At 52.7% G+C, this 19,251-nt stretch overlaps 4 protein-coding genes across 4 annotated transcripts; 1 reads left to right on the forward strand and 3 right to left on the reverse strand.

Moving 5' to 3' along the window:
* Positions 1–5,184: 5,184 nt before the first annotated feature.
* E0L32_005318 (uncharacterized protein) lies at positions 5,185–6,837 on the reverse strand (the record flags this gene model as incomplete). The annotated part of the gene is made up of 4 exons (XM_031139827.1): positions 5,185–5,972; positions 6,027–6,311; positions 6,376–6,592; positions 6,652–6,837. The coding sequence occupies 4 exons, from the start codon at positions 6,835–6,837 to the stop codon at positions 5,185–5,187; spliced, it is 1,476 nt and encodes a 491-aa protein (XP_030996337.1).
* A 657-nt stretch (positions 6,838–7,494) lies between these two features.
* Positions 7,495–9,218, reverse strand: E0L32_005319 (uncharacterized protein; the record flags this gene model as incomplete). The annotated part of the gene is made up of 3 exons (XM_031139828.1): positions 7,495–7,587; positions 7,897–8,517; positions 8,577–9,218. The coding sequence occupies 3 exons, from the start codon at positions 9,216–9,218 to the stop codon at positions 7,495–7,497; spliced, it is 1,356 nt and encodes a 451-aa protein (XP_030996338.1).
* Positions 9,219–9,767: 549 nt separating this feature from the next.
* Positions 9,768–11,588, reverse strand: E0L32_005320 (uncharacterized protein; the record flags this gene model as incomplete). The annotated part of the gene is made up of 5 exons (XM_031139829.1): positions 9,768–9,963; positions 10,020–10,456; positions 10,524–11,041; positions 11,101–11,181; positions 11,261–11,588. 5 exons carry the CDS (start codon positions 11,586–11,588, stop codon positions 9,768–9,770), a joined length of 1,560 nt encoding a protein of 519 aa, XP_030996339.1.
* A 1,518-nt stretch (positions 11,589–13,106) lies between these two features.
* Positions 13,107–18,684, forward strand: E0L32_005321 (uncharacterized protein; the record flags this gene model as incomplete). Its single annotated transcript, XM_031139830.1, has 9 exons — positions 13,107–13,267; positions 13,337–13,506; positions 13,569–13,813; positions 13,877–14,019; positions 14,093–14,345; positions 14,995–15,064; positions 15,172–17,485; positions 17,682–18,421; positions 18,485–18,684. 9 exons carry the CDS (start codon positions 13,107–13,109, stop codon positions 18,682–18,684), a joined length of 4,296 nt encoding a protein of 1,431 aa, XP_030996340.1.
* Between the last annotated feature and the right edge of the window lie 567 nt (positions 18,685–19,251).

The raw sequence follows: 19,251 nt of genomic DNA on the forward strand, positions 1-19,251 counted from the left end.
CGACAAACGAGACTGGCATGTCTCGTATACAAACTTGACATCAATTTTGCACCACTGGGATGTGATCTGGTGTTGGACCATGTAAGGCGACTTATCTCACTGTGCTCAACAGCTTAGTCGATGGTGGGATTATGTAGTATTCAAATCAGACGTTCTCATCGATGATGCCTTCGATTTCGAGCCGATCTTTGAAGTTTGTAGAGAAATGAACAAGTCAAGTGGGTTTCAATTATATCATTCGTAAAGATCACAAGCTTTGAAAGGCCAGGGTAACAGCTGAAGCGATGGTCAAGCAGTGACTGAAACTCTGCTTGATATAGCTGTGGCACATTGGGTCATGGGCTGTCTTTGATAGCCACCGAATCGTAGATATTTGTAGATTCTCGATGCATTTGCGGCAGGTCCGCGTTCAAGCTCCTTTGATCTAGCTTCGTTGGCGGCCGAAACCGGTCCCTTTCGTAGTAACCCTTCTCCCTAATCTTCTTGGCAGACAGGTATCTCAAGGGAAGACACTACCTAGGTACCTCCGTGTGCTCAACCTTTCAGTAATTGAAGCTGGCGGGACGAAATAATTCGGGGTCCGAAATTTGGGGCGGTACATTCGTTTCAAACTACAGCCCAAAATCTGCTCCTCCAGCTTAGTGCTGACATGACACCTCGAGGATGATGTCAGCCCCGGCCCGCAATCCAATCTGCGAAGGATTGCTCGGTTTAGGGCTGAAAAGGGTAAAAGGTGTGTACAACAGCCAGCGTCCCGCAATGCCGACCATGAGACTGAACCGGATAGACGAGTAGCTTGCGTACAACTGTGTGGCCACATCTGCCACCGACGTTTTACCACATGCCTCGGATTTCGGATACGCCACAGCGACATTATGGCCTTAAAGACTTCCTAGAATGTAGTTATTGTTGCCGTCTGAGTTCCAATCCGGGGGTACGTTGTCATGTATGCGATCAAGTGTTGCTTTAGCTACAGTGACCTCGATAGGCAGGACACAAACCCACCCAACAGCATAGTAATCGCGGGAAGCCATCTGAGGCCAGTGCGCAGGTCAACAGAGTTGGTGTAGAGGCGTTAGTTATGCAGGGTATGTCGAAGCGACCTGAACTGTCTAGCCATTGCTTTTTCTTTCCTTGGGACTGAAACTATGGAAGATTAAGTAAGTGCAATGTGGTGGGTGAGGATGTCACTCAAATAGGGAGCACGACAACCAACATGTTACATGTAACTACAAGGGGACGAACAGACCCCCTCTCCGTCAGCCCTCCCCTTCAGACTCATCATGGCGATCAATGATGGTCGCGACTTGCCTCTTCTTTTGGCCCACTCACACATTGTTCTTGAGACCAGAAAGACAGGCAGCCTGAAATGCGGCAAATCAAAGTCTCAAAAATCGTAGTTTTGCACATCAAGCTGCTACAGCATGACCACGGACGAGTCCGCGTACTCATGCCCTGGTCGACCCCAGGCAGCCGCCAGGGTCCCATGATCATCCTGGTTGGGTCGTGGAGAACCAACAGCATGTTCTGTCAACCAACAGCATGTTCTGTCACATACAGCTCTAAGACATAGCCATACTGGCGCTTAGCGAGAATGGAAGAAACGGGAAGCAGGGCAAGAAATAAAGCAACCCAGAGAGATCTCTTCCTTCATCTGACATTTCCACCTGTTCTCCAAATCTGACCTTTCCATCCTTTTTTGATACCATACACCATTAGCCGTGACTGCAAATAGCATCCGCTCCGTGTCTTCGAGTTCCGCCCCCGCAGCCACCAGAGACCCACAAAAGGCAGGGAATGAACGGCACTGGCACTGTATCCAAGGCCGGCAAGGCAGGACGTCAGGTTCTTCTCTCGTTCGACGAGATGCCGGAATGGTTCCGACGTGAATCTAACAAGTGGATTCTTCATGGCTACCGGCCCATCTCCAGCTCGGCCCGCACTTCATTCCGCAGTTGGTCATATATCCATAACGAGTCGGTCAACATCTACACCCACCTCGTTCCGGCCATCGTCTTCCTGCTCGGCGAGTGGTATATCCTGCAGTATCTGGCCAGCAGATACTCTGGAGTTACGGCTGCAGATTTCATTATCTTCTCGATTTTCATCCTAACGGCCGTCACATGTCTGTCCTTGTCGGCAATATACCACACCCTGATGAATCACTCTCAACATGTAGAACATTTCTGCCTGCTGTTAGACATGTTGGGCGTCGTGATCTTTATACTAGGTGATCTTATCTTAGAGATATACATAGTTTTCTGGTGTGAACGTATACCACGCTATATCTACTGGTCTATGGTAAGTCAAATCTCTCTGTCTCCGGTTCTGTCTTTATTAAGTCTAATCCTTCCCCCCCCCCCCTTGATTGATAGATCGGAGTCTTCGGGGCGTTGACCATCTTCATGACAATGCACCCAAAGTTCCAGGGCTCAAAGTATCGCCTCTTCCGAGCATTGATGTTCGTCGCGACTGGCCTGTCCGGCATTGCGCCCTTGATCCACGGACTCTATGTATTCGGTCTGTCACAGATGATGAGGAAAGCATTCCCCTATATGTTGTCGAAAGCAGGCTGCCTTCTCTCTGGGACTTTATTCTATGCAGTAAGCCTCCCAATCTCGCACACGAATGGAGAAAATTTGACCCTGACGCATGTGGCTCGGAAGACCAGGTTCCCTGAGAGTCGGTACCCCGGCAAATTCGACCTATGGGGTTCCCATTCCATCTTTCACGTCCTGGTGGTGTGCGCCGCTGTGGTCCAGCTGATAGGGTATCTGGATGCCTTCGACTATGCTCACTCCAATCTTAAATGCTCGCCTCCTTGATTGATGGATATCCTGCTGAATAGGCCACTGGGACGAGCTCTCCAAACGCTGACAGGACGATACTGAAGAGAAGCTTATACCTGATCACTGTTAGTTCATAGCTGATACTTACTAGAAATGCCTGTATCCGGTGGTGTCGCCCCGCAGAGTGACTTGAAATTTGTTCTCCCAGTGTTGGTATCTCTGAGTATTGTCCGCCTTGAATTAATGAAGAGGTCTATGTCTTGGATGTCGCTGTCTTGCTTCCCAGGTTTTCCGCCCAACCTGAGAAAGTGCAGGCCACCTCATGTTTCTGGCAGACTTCTCTCCAAACCGAGTTTGCGCTTTCTAAAGTCCTGCTTGCTAGATACCGCGTCGTGTCTCATGGACTGACAAATCCTGTAGTGACAGCTGCATCCCAACTTGTCCCCCTACTTATAGCTTCAACTCGAGAACTTTTAGATGTTCCGTTTTCTGAGATGGGAGTACCTAAGGCAGTAAATAGTTATCGGTCTCAAAGCTTCTATGACCTCATTTGTCATTGGCCTGCCAAGCTCACTTGCCATCTGAACCATTGGAAAACACCAAGCAATCCCCGGAACAGCTGTTGTTGGTTGCAGCCTTCCTCGCTTGTAGAGGACCAGCTATCTGCCGATCTGCCTGCCCAAGCTTGTTTCAGATCTGCGTAAAGGGTTCCCTCACACTGGCGGCATCGGGCAGAAACTCTAATCGAGTATCCTTGGATCGCTTAACTAACATTGAAGTAGCTTCTAATATAGATCCTTTCCTTCTTCTTTTCTTTTCATTTTGGCTTAAATTAAAGTAATTCTTCGCCTTAGTTATCTGGCGGTAGGAAATCGTGCTGGGTAAAGTACCGCTCCTAGAACATCGAGCGGTCACATGACGGAAAACCTGCCTTGGACTTGGCTTAACGGGTTCTCACTTGATGGTATCAAGCTTCTTCCTTTCGCATCTCATAAGCTTTTCAAAAGGTAGTTCAACGCGATATGCTTACTCAACTCCAGTAGATCTTATAATCCTCCCGCGTGACGAAAATCCACTACTTGTCCCCTGAAAAGGTCTTCTTCAGCGGTAGATACCGTGGTCCAATCGATGTGCTTTGAGTCACCGGTCGCGCCTTTTGAAACGTCGATTCCGTGTGCATATCTCGGGCTAGACATTCTTTCGGCATATACAGCAGTGGCAGTGATGAGGATCATCCATGTATTATTCCCTACATTATGATACACTTCTTCAGGCCGCTATTTACGTCAGACTCTGCATCCCGGGTGTTTCCTGGAGGTTGAATGACACGATCATTCTCCGTACTCTCTGACACACACTTCAGATCCGTCCTCCCGAATCCTTCTTCGCATTCTGGCTTCTCAGTAGATCCAGGAGCATCATGTTCGCGCAGGTAGATACACTCCTGAAGCAGCAGCTCACTGTCAACGACGCGCGCCAAAGCCTACACCAACTCCTGCGCCAAGCAATAGTCTCTGCCATACCCGGCAGTCAAGTCTTGCCAAGAAGAAACACACAACATCACGCCGCGAGAGGAAGCGGATATTCCCTCAGTGCCCTCGGGATTTCCCCCAGGGTCAGCCTTTAGGCCTAGATGATCTATTCCATTTATTTTTGCAATCCTTTTCCTAAACGGTGAAGACCAATTTGCTTACCTGAAGTTGGTCGCAGCATACTTCTGAAGCGGGCAACTCACTTGCGGCAGTGTGGAATTGCCTGCTGACATATGGCGGCACAGTAATGTCTCACACCGAGGCAAGCACTAACGTCAGGTAAGTCACCAGCCTGTATACAGTCTGACTGGTGAGTGTTAGCATCCAGTGCCTGATTGGAAGTATTCGTGCAGTAAAAATAGAAGCGATCCTTGGTCGCACCGTTGAAAGTCCTTCTGGTCATTTCCTAATGTACTGCATAACACACGATCAATTACCACAGACAAGCCATTCCGGCCGTAAGGACAAGACCATCCGATACATAATCTGTACAACATGTTCGCATCTAGAGGATTGGTCCTTAGGGGAAGGTCTCGTGGGTAAACCTCACAGATCCAAATTGACCTGTTATTGGGCCCAAATTCAGGTTACAGACATGTACACAGGCTACAAATGTGAGCAGTAGGCCAAGCACTTTCTTTAGCGAATGAAGAGGCTATTTTAGAGGATGCAAATACTCAGATGTGACTACGGTCAATTCTGTTCGAGTCTCGCAGAATGACAAGTTTGTATCTTCCCAGTCATGTCTCATGCACACTATCCACAACGCTCCCACAAACTCCAATTCACCATACTACAAACTGCGCAATGCCCCGGGACTTAAGATATGTACATCGAATTAAACGTAGGTACAGTCAACCAACTTAGTGGTTGTGCTCGTCAACGATGTGAGTCTCGTCGAAGTCACGCTTGACAACCCAGTTCGTGCCGTTGGCGCGCAGGAGCTTGGTGACGGCATCCATGTCGACACCGAGGGCCTTCTCCACGATGCGGGGCAGCTCGGTGTTGTCGTGGTGGCCCGAGAGCACGAGAGAGAGCTCCTTGCCCATTTCGCCGGCAGCGTAGCCGTGGAGGTTGATATCGCTGGCGGTGTGGCCGCCCGTGGACCAGTTCACACCGGCCTTCTTGCTGAGCAGGGAGACGAGCTCGTTGCCGAGGTTGCTGGCCTGGAGCAGGGTGTTGATCTCGGCGTCGGTGGCCGAGGCGAGGCCGAAGGGGGGCAGGATCTCGGAGACGAGGAACTGGCGTGAGTCGGCGCCGGAGGGGCGGTTCTTCCAGACGGTCTCGAGGTGCTCGCGCGAGCGGGTGACGTCCTTGAGAGCGAGGGGCCTGTAGCCGTTGAGGGTGAGGCCGCCGCACTCGTGGTCGGCGGCAGACATCATGATGGTGTCGGGGTGGGCGTCGATCCACTTGCGGACGTAGTCCATGACCTTGTTGTACATGATGGTCTCGTGGGCGTGCGAGGCCGGGTCGTTGGCGTGACCGGCGTGGTCGATACGCGAGGCCTCAATCATAATGAAGTAGCCCTTCTTCTTGCAGTGGGTGGCACGGTGGAGCGAGTTAAGCGAGGTCTCGACCATCTCGAGGAGCGAGGGCTCGTCGCCGTCCAGGACGCGGTCGAGCTCGTACTTCATCTGGTCTAATATGCCGTCTGTCAGGTCCTGCACATATCTGGTTGCATAGCAAAAAGTTGAATGGGGCTTACCATCATTGAAGAGACCGATGTAGGGGAGACGGATCTTGCCAAGACCCTTCTCGAGGGCATCGAAGGCCGACCGGTTCTGCATGACGTGGAAGCCGTGGCTCTTGGCAAAGCCGAACAGGTCCTTGTCGTCCTTGCGGCAAGAGCCGGACTCGGACTTGGGCTTGAAGTAGCATCGGCCACCGCCGAGGAGGATGTCGACCATGGGGCCGAGGGGGTGGCTGTAGCCGATCTCCTGGGAGGCAATCTCATCATAGCTGTTGCGGTGCTTGACGTGAGAGGCGTACACTGGAAGACGACATTTTATTAGTACCTCGAACTAGTGGGCGTGTTGGCGATTGGGCAACCGTACCAGCAGGGGTGGCGTGGTTGATGGTGCTGGTAACGACCAGACCAGTCTTCATGCCAGCAAGCTTAGCGGCCTCAAGGATGGATCCCACAGGCTGGAAATCAGGAGTGATACCAACGGCGTTGTTGTACGACTTGAAGCCACAGGCAAAGGCAGTGCCGGAAGCAGCCGAGTCGGTGATCAGGTTGTTGGTAGCCCAGGTGCGGACCAGACCCCGAACCTATTTGCAATAGTTAGTGTATGTGGCCATGTGTAACTGCTGGCAGTGAGCAATGATACCATATCATCGGCAGCAAGCTCGCGTGTCACGTCGCCGGCGTGATCGACCAGGGTGGCCAGGTCACGGGCCATGGTCTGCGAAGCTTGACCATATCCATCAGGAACGATGTAGATTACGTTCTTAGCCTGGATGGCAGCGAGAACGGCCGGGGCGAAGGCCCCGGCGATGATGGCTGAGCTGCGCATGGTGAAAGAGGGACTGGCCGATTGGGCTGGATGCTCAAGATGGTGGTGACGACAGGAACCTTGATGGATGCAGCGCGGCCTCGAGGCCCTGGCTTCTGTATAAATATTATCCGCATCTCATCCTCCTTGCCATGCCCCCGGCTGCACGTTGAACCCTGTTCACACATCTCCGACAAGTCGGGTCTGACGGCTGCGATGTCCACCCACGTGCACCGGACCAATGTGCATTTTACGCAGCAATTTACGATACGATAAGAAAATATTGTTATAAGGTCCGCTCAGATGGAGTCGTTCGCATCGACTTAAGTTGAAGGGTTCCTTGACGGGCAAGGGTGCGGATTACAACTTCATGTGAACGACCAGAGCGCCGAGACATGTAATTGCATCTTGGCAGCCATTGGGAAAACACTGGCGAATGGATTGACCACGGACACTAGGATAACGGACATTGCCCAGACTGGTGTCCCTGACGCCAAGTCTCAATAGTATGCTTAGCTGTTCTGGGCGCCGAGACCCTCCCCCACACAACTGATGAATCTCGGCCTTACCCGCCAGAGATAGCTGTCAGACATCTCCCCGTGCCTGGCAATGGAGTTCAAAACCATTGGGTTTTCACGAGATGCGGCTGCCCTCGGATGAGCTAGTCTCGATCGGTGGCTAGCCGTGTACTGCGAGAGGCGGCCCAGCAGCAGTGGTAACGAACTTGCCAAGATCACTGACTGCCAAGTATTGAAAGGAGAACGTGCGCTTCTGTAAGATCAGATTCAGTTGTTACTTTCAGGTTGAGTGTCGCAAGAGACGGGTCACTCCCAAGCTGTCAGTTGAGCTCGTTGGATACGTTCCGGGTTGTTGAATCCACGTCCGCAACCCGATAAGGGTAAGCATCAAAACCCAAAACTTGATAGTATGATGATATTTGCCTCCGCTGGTCATCTAACTTTCGTGCTATGGGGTTACTGTTGGTTCGTCATCTTCCCTAGAAAAGCTAATATCTAAGGTTGATGGCAGCCTTGGAAAGAAGCCCCAGATCGCAAGAGCACCTGTCAGTTGGGCCAACACCATGATCTGATACACCTTGATGCCCACGCTGTTTGCCAATGCCCCTAGTACAAAAGGAAGCACTGCTCCGCCAATCTGACCGGCAGATGCAACAAACGATACAGCAGAGACGTGTAGTTCTCGCGGAAGTAGCTGGTTCATACAGACGATACAGGAAGGGAACAGCGGTCCACAGAAGAAGCCAAGAAGAGCCATGAGGATCACGGTCACTGTGTCAACTTTGATGATGATGAACAGAGCCTGGAGGGCCAAAGCAATGACCAGATATGCTGCCGTGGCGCGCCTTACGCCGATCCGATCGGTAGGATACCCCAGGACAAGTCGGCCTATCGCCATGCCAATCCAGAAGGCGGTCAAGCACATGCTGGCTTGATACGGTGTGGTGCCTCGTATGCGTATGAGGAAAACGACAAGCCAGTCCGAGACGGCCAGCTCAGTTCCGACGTAGGTCAAGAGATAGATGGCACTGAACCACGTCGCACGCCTGGTCAGAAGCTCCCTTGCATGAGCAAGAAAGCCATCATCGTTCGATAACTGCGGCTTGTCCTGGCGATATCGAGCAGCACCTTCATGTCGAAAGGCAAACACGAGTACGGCCATCTCCACGAGCGACACTGCTCCCTGAGAAAGGAGAGACTTGTAAGTATGAATGCTATACCTCGACCTCATCGTTCACTTACCATGACGTAATACCATGAATACCAAGGCTTGCGGGCTGCGTACACGAGGGTGCTCGCGAAGAAGGGCCCAATAGCTGCGCCAGCCGAATAAGACCCATGAAGAAGACCGGATACTGTGTTGGCTTTCTCTTGTGCTGCAGCCAGAGTACACCAGGAAGCATCGAGCACGCCCGTCCCGACCTGGCCTGCGGCCACTGCGGCCAGGAGCAGAGGGAACGATGGGTGACAGGACGCGACGACAGCATACAGCAGGTGGAACAGCGGCCCTATGAAGGCAATGCCACGCTGGCCAAACTCGAGGTGTATGTACCGATTGAATTGCGATGCCAGAACGTATCCAACAGGGGGCGCAAGGAAGATGAGCGACAGTCGGAGGTCGTCCAGATGGTAGTACTCCTTGAGAGGCGGCAGCACGACACCGATGGGCGCATTGAACATACCCAATACGATGAAGCAGAGCATAGTCGTGCCGATTCTGAGAGAAGCGCTTGTTACACGTGGGCAATCATCCTCACGAGCCACGGCGAGAGAAGAATCGGCGGCGGTGAGGAGGTCATCATCGCGTCGCGGTGTCGGTGTCGCGCCGGAGCTAAGCAGAGGTCTCGTCTCATCGAGTGATGGCGACGTTGAATCATGTGACATCTTGTAGAGATCGATTTGGCGCCATGAAATCGTTTTGAAGCAGATCAAAATGAATCATTTCCCAGATGAAGGGATGCGCAAGCGATTGAGCTTGAAACTGTCGGAATTCTGGTTTTGGAATCTCCGCCCTCCGCATTTGTTCGAGAGTGAGATTGTGGGTCCATGTCGATCCCGGAAGACGCAGAGCAGCGGTCAGTATTGTCTCCGGGGCCTTCAGTCTCAGTCAGATCTATAAAGCCGTGAATGATTAAAAAACAATGATGATACTAGATATTAAAGGGGTGAAAGTACTAGGTGCAATGGGGTTAATGCGAAATCACCTATGTACTTCTGCTAACAGCCCATCGACTCCCGTCACTCGATCACCACATGCAGCCCTAGCATACGAAAATATCTCTAGAGATGATGGACGTATTGAAGGGACGTAAATACAAGGCCGCGATTGAAAGGAAATTTGGAAAGTTGGCGTTGCGATTCCTCTCTGCACTTCTGGTCTAAGGATTATTATGGGAATCATATCCTCTCATGCCATCCTGCATGACTTGCATTCTACAGAACATATCTGAAGCCCTTGTTGTCGATTTCGGTCACATCACGCATACCCATCTCGACAGCCTCCTGCTCCAACTCTTCAGCAGACCGCGGGTCTGCCGCAGCCGCGCGGTCACGCTTCTTGTTGACGCTCCACATGTACGCGTATAGCACCAAGACCATGATGGTCTTAACAGAATATCCGATGAGAATACTACCATGATAATCATTAGCCACATTCCATTGATTCTTAAAAATCGAGACACTCACGCAGTGTACGCCGAGTGATAGAATGGTGCCTCGCTATCCTTGAACGTTTGCGGCCCAATAATATTACCAACGCAGTACGCGATGAATAGAAAAGCGGCAGTCAGCTGTTTCTTCGTGTAGCCTGCCACATTGCTACTGACCATAGTTAAGCTCAAACTGAAGCCGACCGACTGGATCGAGCAAAGCCAAAGGGCCACCAGCCGGCCCCAGCGGTTGGATGTCCCATCCGGCCCGGGGTTGAGGCCGACGAGAACCGCTCCACAGGCAACACAGATTAGATTACCGGCAGTCATGACAATACAGCGAATGTTCGGCCACCGAGACGCGATCCACCCAGAAAGCAGCAATGATACAATCTGGACGACGTTCCCGGGGATTTGCATGTACTGTGTCTGCAGCGTGTTGAAGCCGAAAGTCTTGAGGATGATTGCTGTGAACTACGCGAAGAGAACAGTCAGCACAATAACGGCATCTAGACGACCACAGCTACTCTCTGAAACTTACGGTCGTCTGTGCGGCATTGGGAATCTGCGCAGCGATACCCATGACAAAAAGGATCCATGTTTTCGGGTCCCGAAAGGTCTGCCACATCTGATACTTTTTGAAGTGATGGTTCTTGACGCCCTGGCGATTTGCAGCCACGCGCTCAACCGCAACGACAGTCTCAGGGACACTAAGAAAACGAGTCGTGGTAGGGAGGTCGGGCATGAAGAAGGTGAATATGATGCCCCATACGAGGCTGATGGCGCCGAAAATGAGAAAAACGTACATCCACCTCCCAAGGCCGGAGTTGATATGGCCAATGGCATAGCCCAAGAGGCCACCGAAGATGCCGGCGAAGCCGTTCATGCAATAGTAGGTCACCAGTCTCAGCGGCTGCTCGGCCTTAGTGTACCACATCGCCATAATGAGCACAAAGCCTGGGTTCACCACGGCCTCAAACACGCCCAGGAGAAAGCGGTTGGTAGCGATGCCTGCAAAACTCTTACATGCTGGAGTAGTTATGATGAGGATCCCCCACACTGGAAGTCAACTTATTAGTCTGTTTTCTTTGGGGAGTTCTGCTTGAGGTGCGGCGTACCTATAGTACACGAGCCCATGAACTTGCCGACTGGAAGTCGTTGTAGTAGATATCCCGCTGGGTACTGCGCAACCAAGTAGCCTATACTCAGGCTGTCAGCAACCATGTTTGAGTCGACAGGATGGCGGCCTCTGCATTGTGCGTCTAAGGGAAACCGTACCAAAATAGAAAATCGACGTCAGCCAGGAATATTGCTGGTCATGGAGATTCGTGCCCTGTTGCAGCCCATACACGCTAGCAAAGTTGATACAAGATTTGTCGAGATATTGCAGCATGTAGCTGCCCATCAGCAGCGGCATGATGTGCCAGTCGATCTTTCGGAGCACCCGTTGCGCCTCGCGGGCGTCAATCTCGACACCATCCTGTTGCTTGAAGACCTTGTACGTCTCATCCCAGTCACGAGATGACGCCTGAGTGATCTCGTCGGGCGCGGTATTTTGCGGGTTCACACCCTGGTGGCCCTGAATAGCTTCCTCCCGCTTTTCCATTGTGCTGGCGTTTGCCTGAGGCTGTGAGTGATTGTGTCGATCAGACACGAAGAGAGAGGGGAGACACCTCTCCCCATAGCTATTTTCTACGACCCTGGGTACCGCATTCGCTTGATAATCCCAAGCCCCGACTGAATGGGTGACCTACCTATGAATGGGTGACCTACCTACTTGGGCGAAGCGTGTATTGCATATCACCAGCCCAAAAATGACGCCTTGGCTGATCTCTCCAATAACAGCATGGTCCCCCGCAGGAGAGTTGCATCATCAACCCCCACATGAGCTTTCCACTGGAAGGTCATAGGCCCTTGGACCTTGCGGTCAAGAGTCTTATCCGCCGCGGCCTGAGCAACCAATCGGCAGAAGCCATGGCCGGATAACGCCCAGCGATGTCAAGAAAGGCTTGTCTCAAGCCATGAAAACGCCACACTTATTAGAATCTCGGCATGAGACGCCCGCAAAGCAAGAGTTGCCCATCAAGACTTTTGCCTGAGGAAAACAATTGCAGCTGACCAGGATGACTTTATGGGCCGCCTCGGAGTTTGGGCAAGGTTCATAGCAATAGGTACTGTGCAGTAGGCTACACAGCGTCGTACAAGACCGACAACACATGCAAACCAGCTCCGCTAAATCTCGGGCCTGGCCGCCGTGCGGCACCCGATTAGCGGGCCCAGTGTCGGCGAGTCATCCCCGTTCTCCGTGCTCAGGCCGGCGGGCCTGCATCGGCCGCCTCGCTCTGACAGGTCCGTATATATTCGGAATATTTGAGATACTCTAAGACTAAGACTTGTTCTACTCGCCTCTCTTGTAACCTTGGCGATGTAGAGAATGATTACCCCGCCATATCCGCGAAACGCTCAACGTTTACCACTGGAGGAGGTGTCATCAGCATCTCGTCTTGATCATTTGCGATCTCGTGCAAGACTTTCCTTCCCCTGATCTTACCATTTCTCTATGCAGACCATCGGTCTTCGCCATTTGAATGGATGGGCCAGGGAGAAATGGGGTTTCAGGGGCCTAGCACACCGTTACATCGAGGAGACCCCTAACCCACCAACGAAAGATTTGCCACGAACCAGTTAATTTTCCGTAGACTGAACATTTGCCCGTTGACTGACCATTTGCATGAAGTAAACATAACATTGGTAACAGCTACTACAAGCAAAGCAGACAAGACAAAGAAGACTGCCTGGAATATGGGCCTAGACCGGTTCTGGTATCACGGCACAGTCGATTCACATGGGTCAAGAGGGAGAGTCAGGATCTTGGGATGTAGTACTAGTCATTGGGATCTACAATACCAATGGAGAATTCCTTATGGGTAGCGCAAGAGCTAGAGGAGGTTTCTCCACGAATTGTGTCCAAACTTCATAGTCCATGACGGGCTGGGGGACAAGGAAGAAAGAGACGAGCCCAAGTATATATGTGCCACAATATCGGCATGAGCGTCGTTGTTCTCTTGATAGCCTCGTCACTTGTACTAGAGAAGATCAGCTCAATCTATTCGACATGTATACCATGAAGATCTCTTTGTCTGGCCTCGTCGTCGCTGCACTCGCAGCTTCGACGCAAGCGTCGCCCACTCCAGTGATCAGAGATATCTCTGCCGACCAAATCATACAGAAGCGAGCTAGCATCACAGAAGCCTGCAACATAGGATACTGCACACAGAATGGAGGGTAATACCCCTTTATGAATCAGTGTGACAGTCACACAGCGTGCTCCTCTCTTGCTGACAAAATCAACAGAACAACTGGCGGTGCCGGTGGGACGACCACAACGGTCTCGACCCTACCCCAGTTGACTGCTGCGGCCAAAGCAGATGGTAAAGCGGTGATCATCGTGCAGGGTACCCTTTCTGGAAACGCCAAGGTCAAGGTCTCGTCGCACAAGACCTTGATCGGAGCGCCTGGTAGCTGTGTGTCCCTCCCTATGCACTAAATTTACCATGCTGGATATGACTGACTCCAAGCTGTGCAGCGCTGACTGGCATCGGCTTCCAAATTTGGAAGCAGTCCAATGTCATTGTGCGGAACATGAAGATCTCCAAGGTCCTCGCTGAAAACGGAGATGCTATCACAATCCAGGCCAGCTCCAACGTCTGGGTCGATCACTGTGACTTATCGTCAGACATGGATCACGGCAAGGATTACTACGACGGACTGTGCGATATATCTCATGGAGCTGATTGGATTACCATCTCCAACACGCATTTTCACGACCATGTACGAGAAACCATGCGCATGTGCTCATTCACAACGACACACTGACAATGCTGTTGTGTGTAGTACAAGGCATCGCTTGTTGGCCACTCTGACAAGAACGGCGGCGAGGACCAGGGCCACTTTCACGTCACGTACGCCAACAACTATTGGAGCAACATCAACAGTCGCACCCCCTTGGTTCGATTTGGGACCGTCCACATATACAAGTGAGTCTTGGCTATATCATCCATAAGTAGCTCCCAGAAATGTTGGCACCGAGGCTAATATATGCATGCTTAGCACGTACTGGAATGGACTCGACACTGGAGTCAACACGCGCATGGGCGCACAAGTGCTGGTTCAGTCATCCGTCTTTGAGAACACCAAGCAGGCCATCTTCTTTGCGTACAGCTCCGAGACTGGATACGCTGTGGTACAGGATGTGGACCTGGGAGGAAGTACCAACACTGCTCCCCAGGGCACTCTGACATCTGTACCATACCAGTACTCGCTGCTCGGATCCAGCAAAGTCAAGGCCTCGGTGACTGCAAATGTAGGTCAGAGGCTCACTTTTTAAGCAGTAACAAGTACAGAAGGGGAGGCAACCAGACTGTTATGGGTAGTTTGTGATGCGGAAGAACTCTCAGAGTTCCAGCTCAGGAGTCCAGCCGTTGGATTCTAGAGGCATCATCATTGTCTCATATTCATAGAAATTCACGTAAAACTGAAGTTCATCTCAGCAGGAGTCAATCATCAAGCTTGGTTCTTTATATCAATTGTCGTTTCGTTTTCTGTTGCTTGATGTCAATTTCCGAGGTTGAGTGCAGAGTTGAGCCACATGGTTACATCACCTGCCGCCACAGCGGGCGTGTTCCACTGCGGGGTCCAGTTAGGTACCAAATCCAGGGGTCATGGCCACTAAAAGTTGCACCCGTGGACGGGTCTGTTAGGCTACGCCGCATTAGGCACCCTTCTTGTCATTTTGGGTCGAAGCTCGGGTCCTTATCTTATCGCTTGTGTTTTGCGCCCTCGAGGGTTCAGAAAAAAATTTGGCTCAAATTTCCCATCCAGCAGTTTTTTTTCTTAGCGACCCCACCTCGAGTCTGGAGGGACCTCCTCTTCTTCAACACAGTCTTCACCTGACTGGTGCTTTCTTTCTTTTCTTCTCCTCCCACATCTTCGATAGATTTGGTTTTTAATAGATCAAGCCTCGAAGAGCAGTCGCCATGGACGGCCAAAAGCTGGCAAATCTGCTCCAGGAGAGCCAGATCCGTGAGTAGCCCAACCAACAACCCCAGCCCTTCCGGCCCGTTCCCAGCTTTTGCACTTTTCGTCTCTTCCCTCCTGGTGCCGTTGCTGACCAGCCCTCGCGTGAACAGCTGATACCCTAAAGATCAAGGCGATCACCGCCGAACTCCAGAAGAACTACTACAACCACCCCGAGTCTCTTCTTCTCCTCATCGAGATCCTCTGCACACATGGCGACGTCAACGTCCGCCAACAGGCAGCCGTTCAGGCAGCACGCCTGACGCCCAAGCACTGGAAGGCCATCCCCAAGGAGCAGAAGGGCGCCGTCCGCCAGCACCTCGTCGAGGCAACAATGAAGGAGCAGAATGCCAAGACTCGGCACTCCGGGTCCCGCCTCATCGCCGCCATTGCCAACATCGACTTCGACAACGACGAGTGGCCCGAGCTCCGCCCAGCCCTCTTCGGCCTCGCCAACAACAGCGATGTTGCCCAGAGGGCCGTCGGCTCCTACATCATCTACAGTGTCCTCGAGGCAAACCCCACCCACTTCCAGGATGACGTCCACAACCTGCTCCAACTCTTCAACCAGACCCTCAAGGACCCCCAGAGTGCTGATGTCCGCATCAACACCCTGATGTCCATCGGCGCCATGCTCATGCTCGTCGAGACCGATGAGGACCAGCAATCGGTTGACGCCATCCAGACCCTCGTTCCCGCCATGGTCGATGTCCTCAAGGGCGCCGCCGAGGCCAACGACGACGAGAAGGTCAAGCAGGCCTTCGAGGTGCTGCAACAATTCTTGGCGTACGAGTCTGTTCTCTTGGGTGCCCACCTTAAGGACCTCCTGCAATTCATGATTGACCTGGCTGCCAACAAGAATGCGGATGACGAGGTTCGATCCCAAGCTCTTGCCTTCCTGGCCCAGAGTGTGCGCTACCGCCGGATGAAGATCCAGGCAATGCGCGACATGTCGGCCCAGCTCGTTGTCAAGAGCATGCAGATCCTCACCGAGATCGAGGACGATGAAGACGATGATGATCTGACTCCTGCTCGTTCTGCTCTCACCCTCCTTGATCAGCTTGCCAGCGACTTGCCACCTCGTCAAGTCCTGGTGCCTCTGCTCGACGAGTTCCCCAAGTTCTCTTCCTCAAATGACGCCTCTTTGAGGAAAGCCGGTATCCTGGCTCTTGGCACCTGCGCCGAGGGTGCTCCCGACTTCGTCATGACCCAGCTGAAGACCATTCTTCCCATCATTCTTAGATTGCTGAATGACCCTGATGGAGAGGTTCGACATGCCTCCTTAGTCGGCCTTACCCACCTCGCTGAGGAGATGGCCGAGGATCTCGCCGTTGAGCATGAGGCTATCATTGCTGCCCTTCTCAAGAACCTTCAGGCTGCTATGAGCCCGGCTTCTGATCCCAAGGCTGAGAGGAAGAACTCGGCCGTGATCCGCTCCGTCTGCGCTGCCTTCGATGCTCTCTCCGAGGGACTTAAGGCCGAGACCATGAAGCAGTACGCTCATCAACTGATCGATCCTATTGGCAACCTCCTGAGCCACCCCGACTCCAAGGTCAAGATTGCTGCTTCTGGAGCCCTGGGTGCCATCGCTGGCTCCCTTGAAGCCGACTTCAAGCCCTACTTCGAGAAGACCATGACTGCCCTCGGGCACTACGTTTCCATCAAGGACAGCGAGGAGGATCTGATCCTGCGTAGCGGTGTGTGCGACTCTATGGGCCGCATTGCGCTCGCTGTTGGCCCCCAGATGTTCCAGCCCTATGTTGTTGAACTGATGAAGGCCAGTGAGGAGGGTCTTCACCTTGACAACGAGAGGCTCCGCGAGACTAGCTTCATCCTGTGGTCGTCTCTCTCCAGGGTGTACGGCAACGAATTCAAGCCCTTCCTCTCTGGTGTGTTCAAGGGTCTCTTTGAGGCTCTTGAGCTTGAGGAGGATGAGGTCGTTATCAACCTCACCGAAGAGGAAAAGGCCATTGTCGGTGACTCTGAGGAGCTTATTACCGGCGGCAAGCGGGTCAAGCTCCGACAGGCTGATGACGATGAGAACGACGACATGGGTGATGAAGATGACGAAGAGGACTGGGAAGACTTCGCCGGTGCTGCTGAGGCCATGGAGAAGGAGGTTGCTGTCGAGGTTCTCGGCGACGTCATTGCCAACTCCTGTGGGAGCGAGGAGGTCAAGGAGTACCTGGAGAAGGCTGTCGAGATCTCCTCTAACCTCATCGACCACCCCTACGAGGGTATCCGCAAGGCCTCAGTGTCGACCTTGTGGCGATCGTATGCTCGCGTCTGGCAGCTCATGGAAGACGAGACGGGCACCAAGTGGGAGCCTGGCTTCCCACCCAAGCAGACCCCGACACCGGTGCTTGTCAAGCTCGGTGAGATGGTCACCAAGCCCACCATGGATCTGTGGGCCGAGGAGGGCGATCGGTAAGTCTCCATTCTTCATTTTTCTTGTCTCCCCTTTCCACACAATATGATGAATACCTTGCGTTATACCCAGCTCACTCAGACGCAAATATTGCGGGTGCTGAGAACACGTACTTATCTACTTCTGATTCTTCCTTGTCATGCCACCTTTCAAACTTTGCAGGTTTCCAGAGGGACCCTTGCTGACAAGATCTAGCTCTGTCGTAACCGAGATCAACCGAAACATCTCGGCAACCCTGAAGGCGTGCGGGCCCGCGATCCTCTCTCAGGAGAACATGATCAACCAAGTCATCACCGTCCTCACTCTCATCATTACTCGATCGCACCCCTGCCAGCAAGATCTTGGCGACGACGAGGAGGAGCAGGCCGTGGAGGAGAGCTCAGAGTACGACTGGCTGGTGATCGACACTGCTCTCGACGTCGTTATTGGCCTTGCTATGGCGCTCGGCCCGGCCTTCGGCGAGCTGTGGAAGATCTTTGAGAAGCCGATCATGAAGTTTGCCAGCTCCAACGAGTCGTACGAGCGCTCGACCGCCGTCGGCGTCATTGCTGAGTGCACTGGCCACATGGGATCGACCGTCTCTGAGTACACGGCCAACCTGCTGCGGCTCCTGGTGCACCGCCTCTCCGATGAGGACCCCGAGACCAAGAGCAACGCTGCCTACGGGATCGGCCAGCTCATTGCCAAGTCCGAGGATAGCAAGACGTATCTGTCGAGTTACAACGACATCCTATCCAAGCTGGAGCGGCTCCTGCAGGCTCAGGAGGGCGGGCACCGCACCTTTGACAACGCAGCTGGATGTGTGTGCCGCATGATCATGGCGCACCCTGACCGCGTCCCCATTGGGGAGTATCTCCCGGTCATTGTCGAGAGGCTGCCGCTCACGGAAGACTTTGAGGAGAACAAGCCCATCTACACTTGTATCTTCAAGCTCTGTAAGTTTCCCTTGCTGTTGACTAGTCTCGAGCACCAGAACTATTTACTAACAGGTATTCTAGACGAGCACAACGAGCCTACTGTTGGCGCGCTGACCCCCAAGTTCATTTCGCTGTTTGGCAAGGTCCTCAGCCCTCCCGAGGAGCAGCTCGATGATGAGACTCGGGAGCTTATCAAGCATGCCATCCAGATTCTGCACAAGTCCAAGCCGGAACTCTTCCAAGGCCACGGCGATGTGCTGAAGCTGGCGGGCATTGCTTGAAGGGAATTCCCCCCCCATTCTCACCGAATGACATGAAGAGACGACTTGATGACAGATAGATAGACTTGACGTACTGGAGACACCCGCGTGTTGACTTGGTTGGGTTGGGTGTCTGGGACCTCGGCAGATGATACCACCGCCGGTCGCGCAAGTGATGGAGTGCGCGCCTGCGGAGCCGAAGGGTTCGGGTTTTGCTTTTATACCTAAAAGTTGATATTATACACATGGGCAACAGATGGTCCACTTCACCGCATTTTCTCCCTCTTCTCGATGGCTATCTAGTGTTGCGCAATGATGATCTACACTCTTTTTTTGGTGATGACACACTTTGTAGCTAGAGATGTCATGAGATGTCCTGTTGACTGTTTGAGGGTCCCTGCCAAGCTAATGATTCAGCGGACTGGGGCAGCATCATGATCTTTCTTCATTCGGTGAAGTAGGTGTGATGTTCAGTGTGTCGCCGTGAACCCCAGCTCGCTAAAACGCGGGGAAGACAGCGTCCCGGTACCTGAACGCCTGCCGCCTACCATTTTCCGACTAACCGGCTGGCCTGCCCGATCGACACCA

Source organism: Thyridium curvatum, assembly GCF_004353045.1.
Source record: "Thyridium curvatum strain D216 chromosome Unknown NODE_27_length_422201_cov_78.887067, whole genome shotgun sequence".
In the NCBI taxonomy this organism is placed as follows: Eukaryota; Fungi; Ascomycota; class Sordariomycetes; order Thyridiales; family Thyridiaceae; genus Thyridium; species Thyridium curvatum.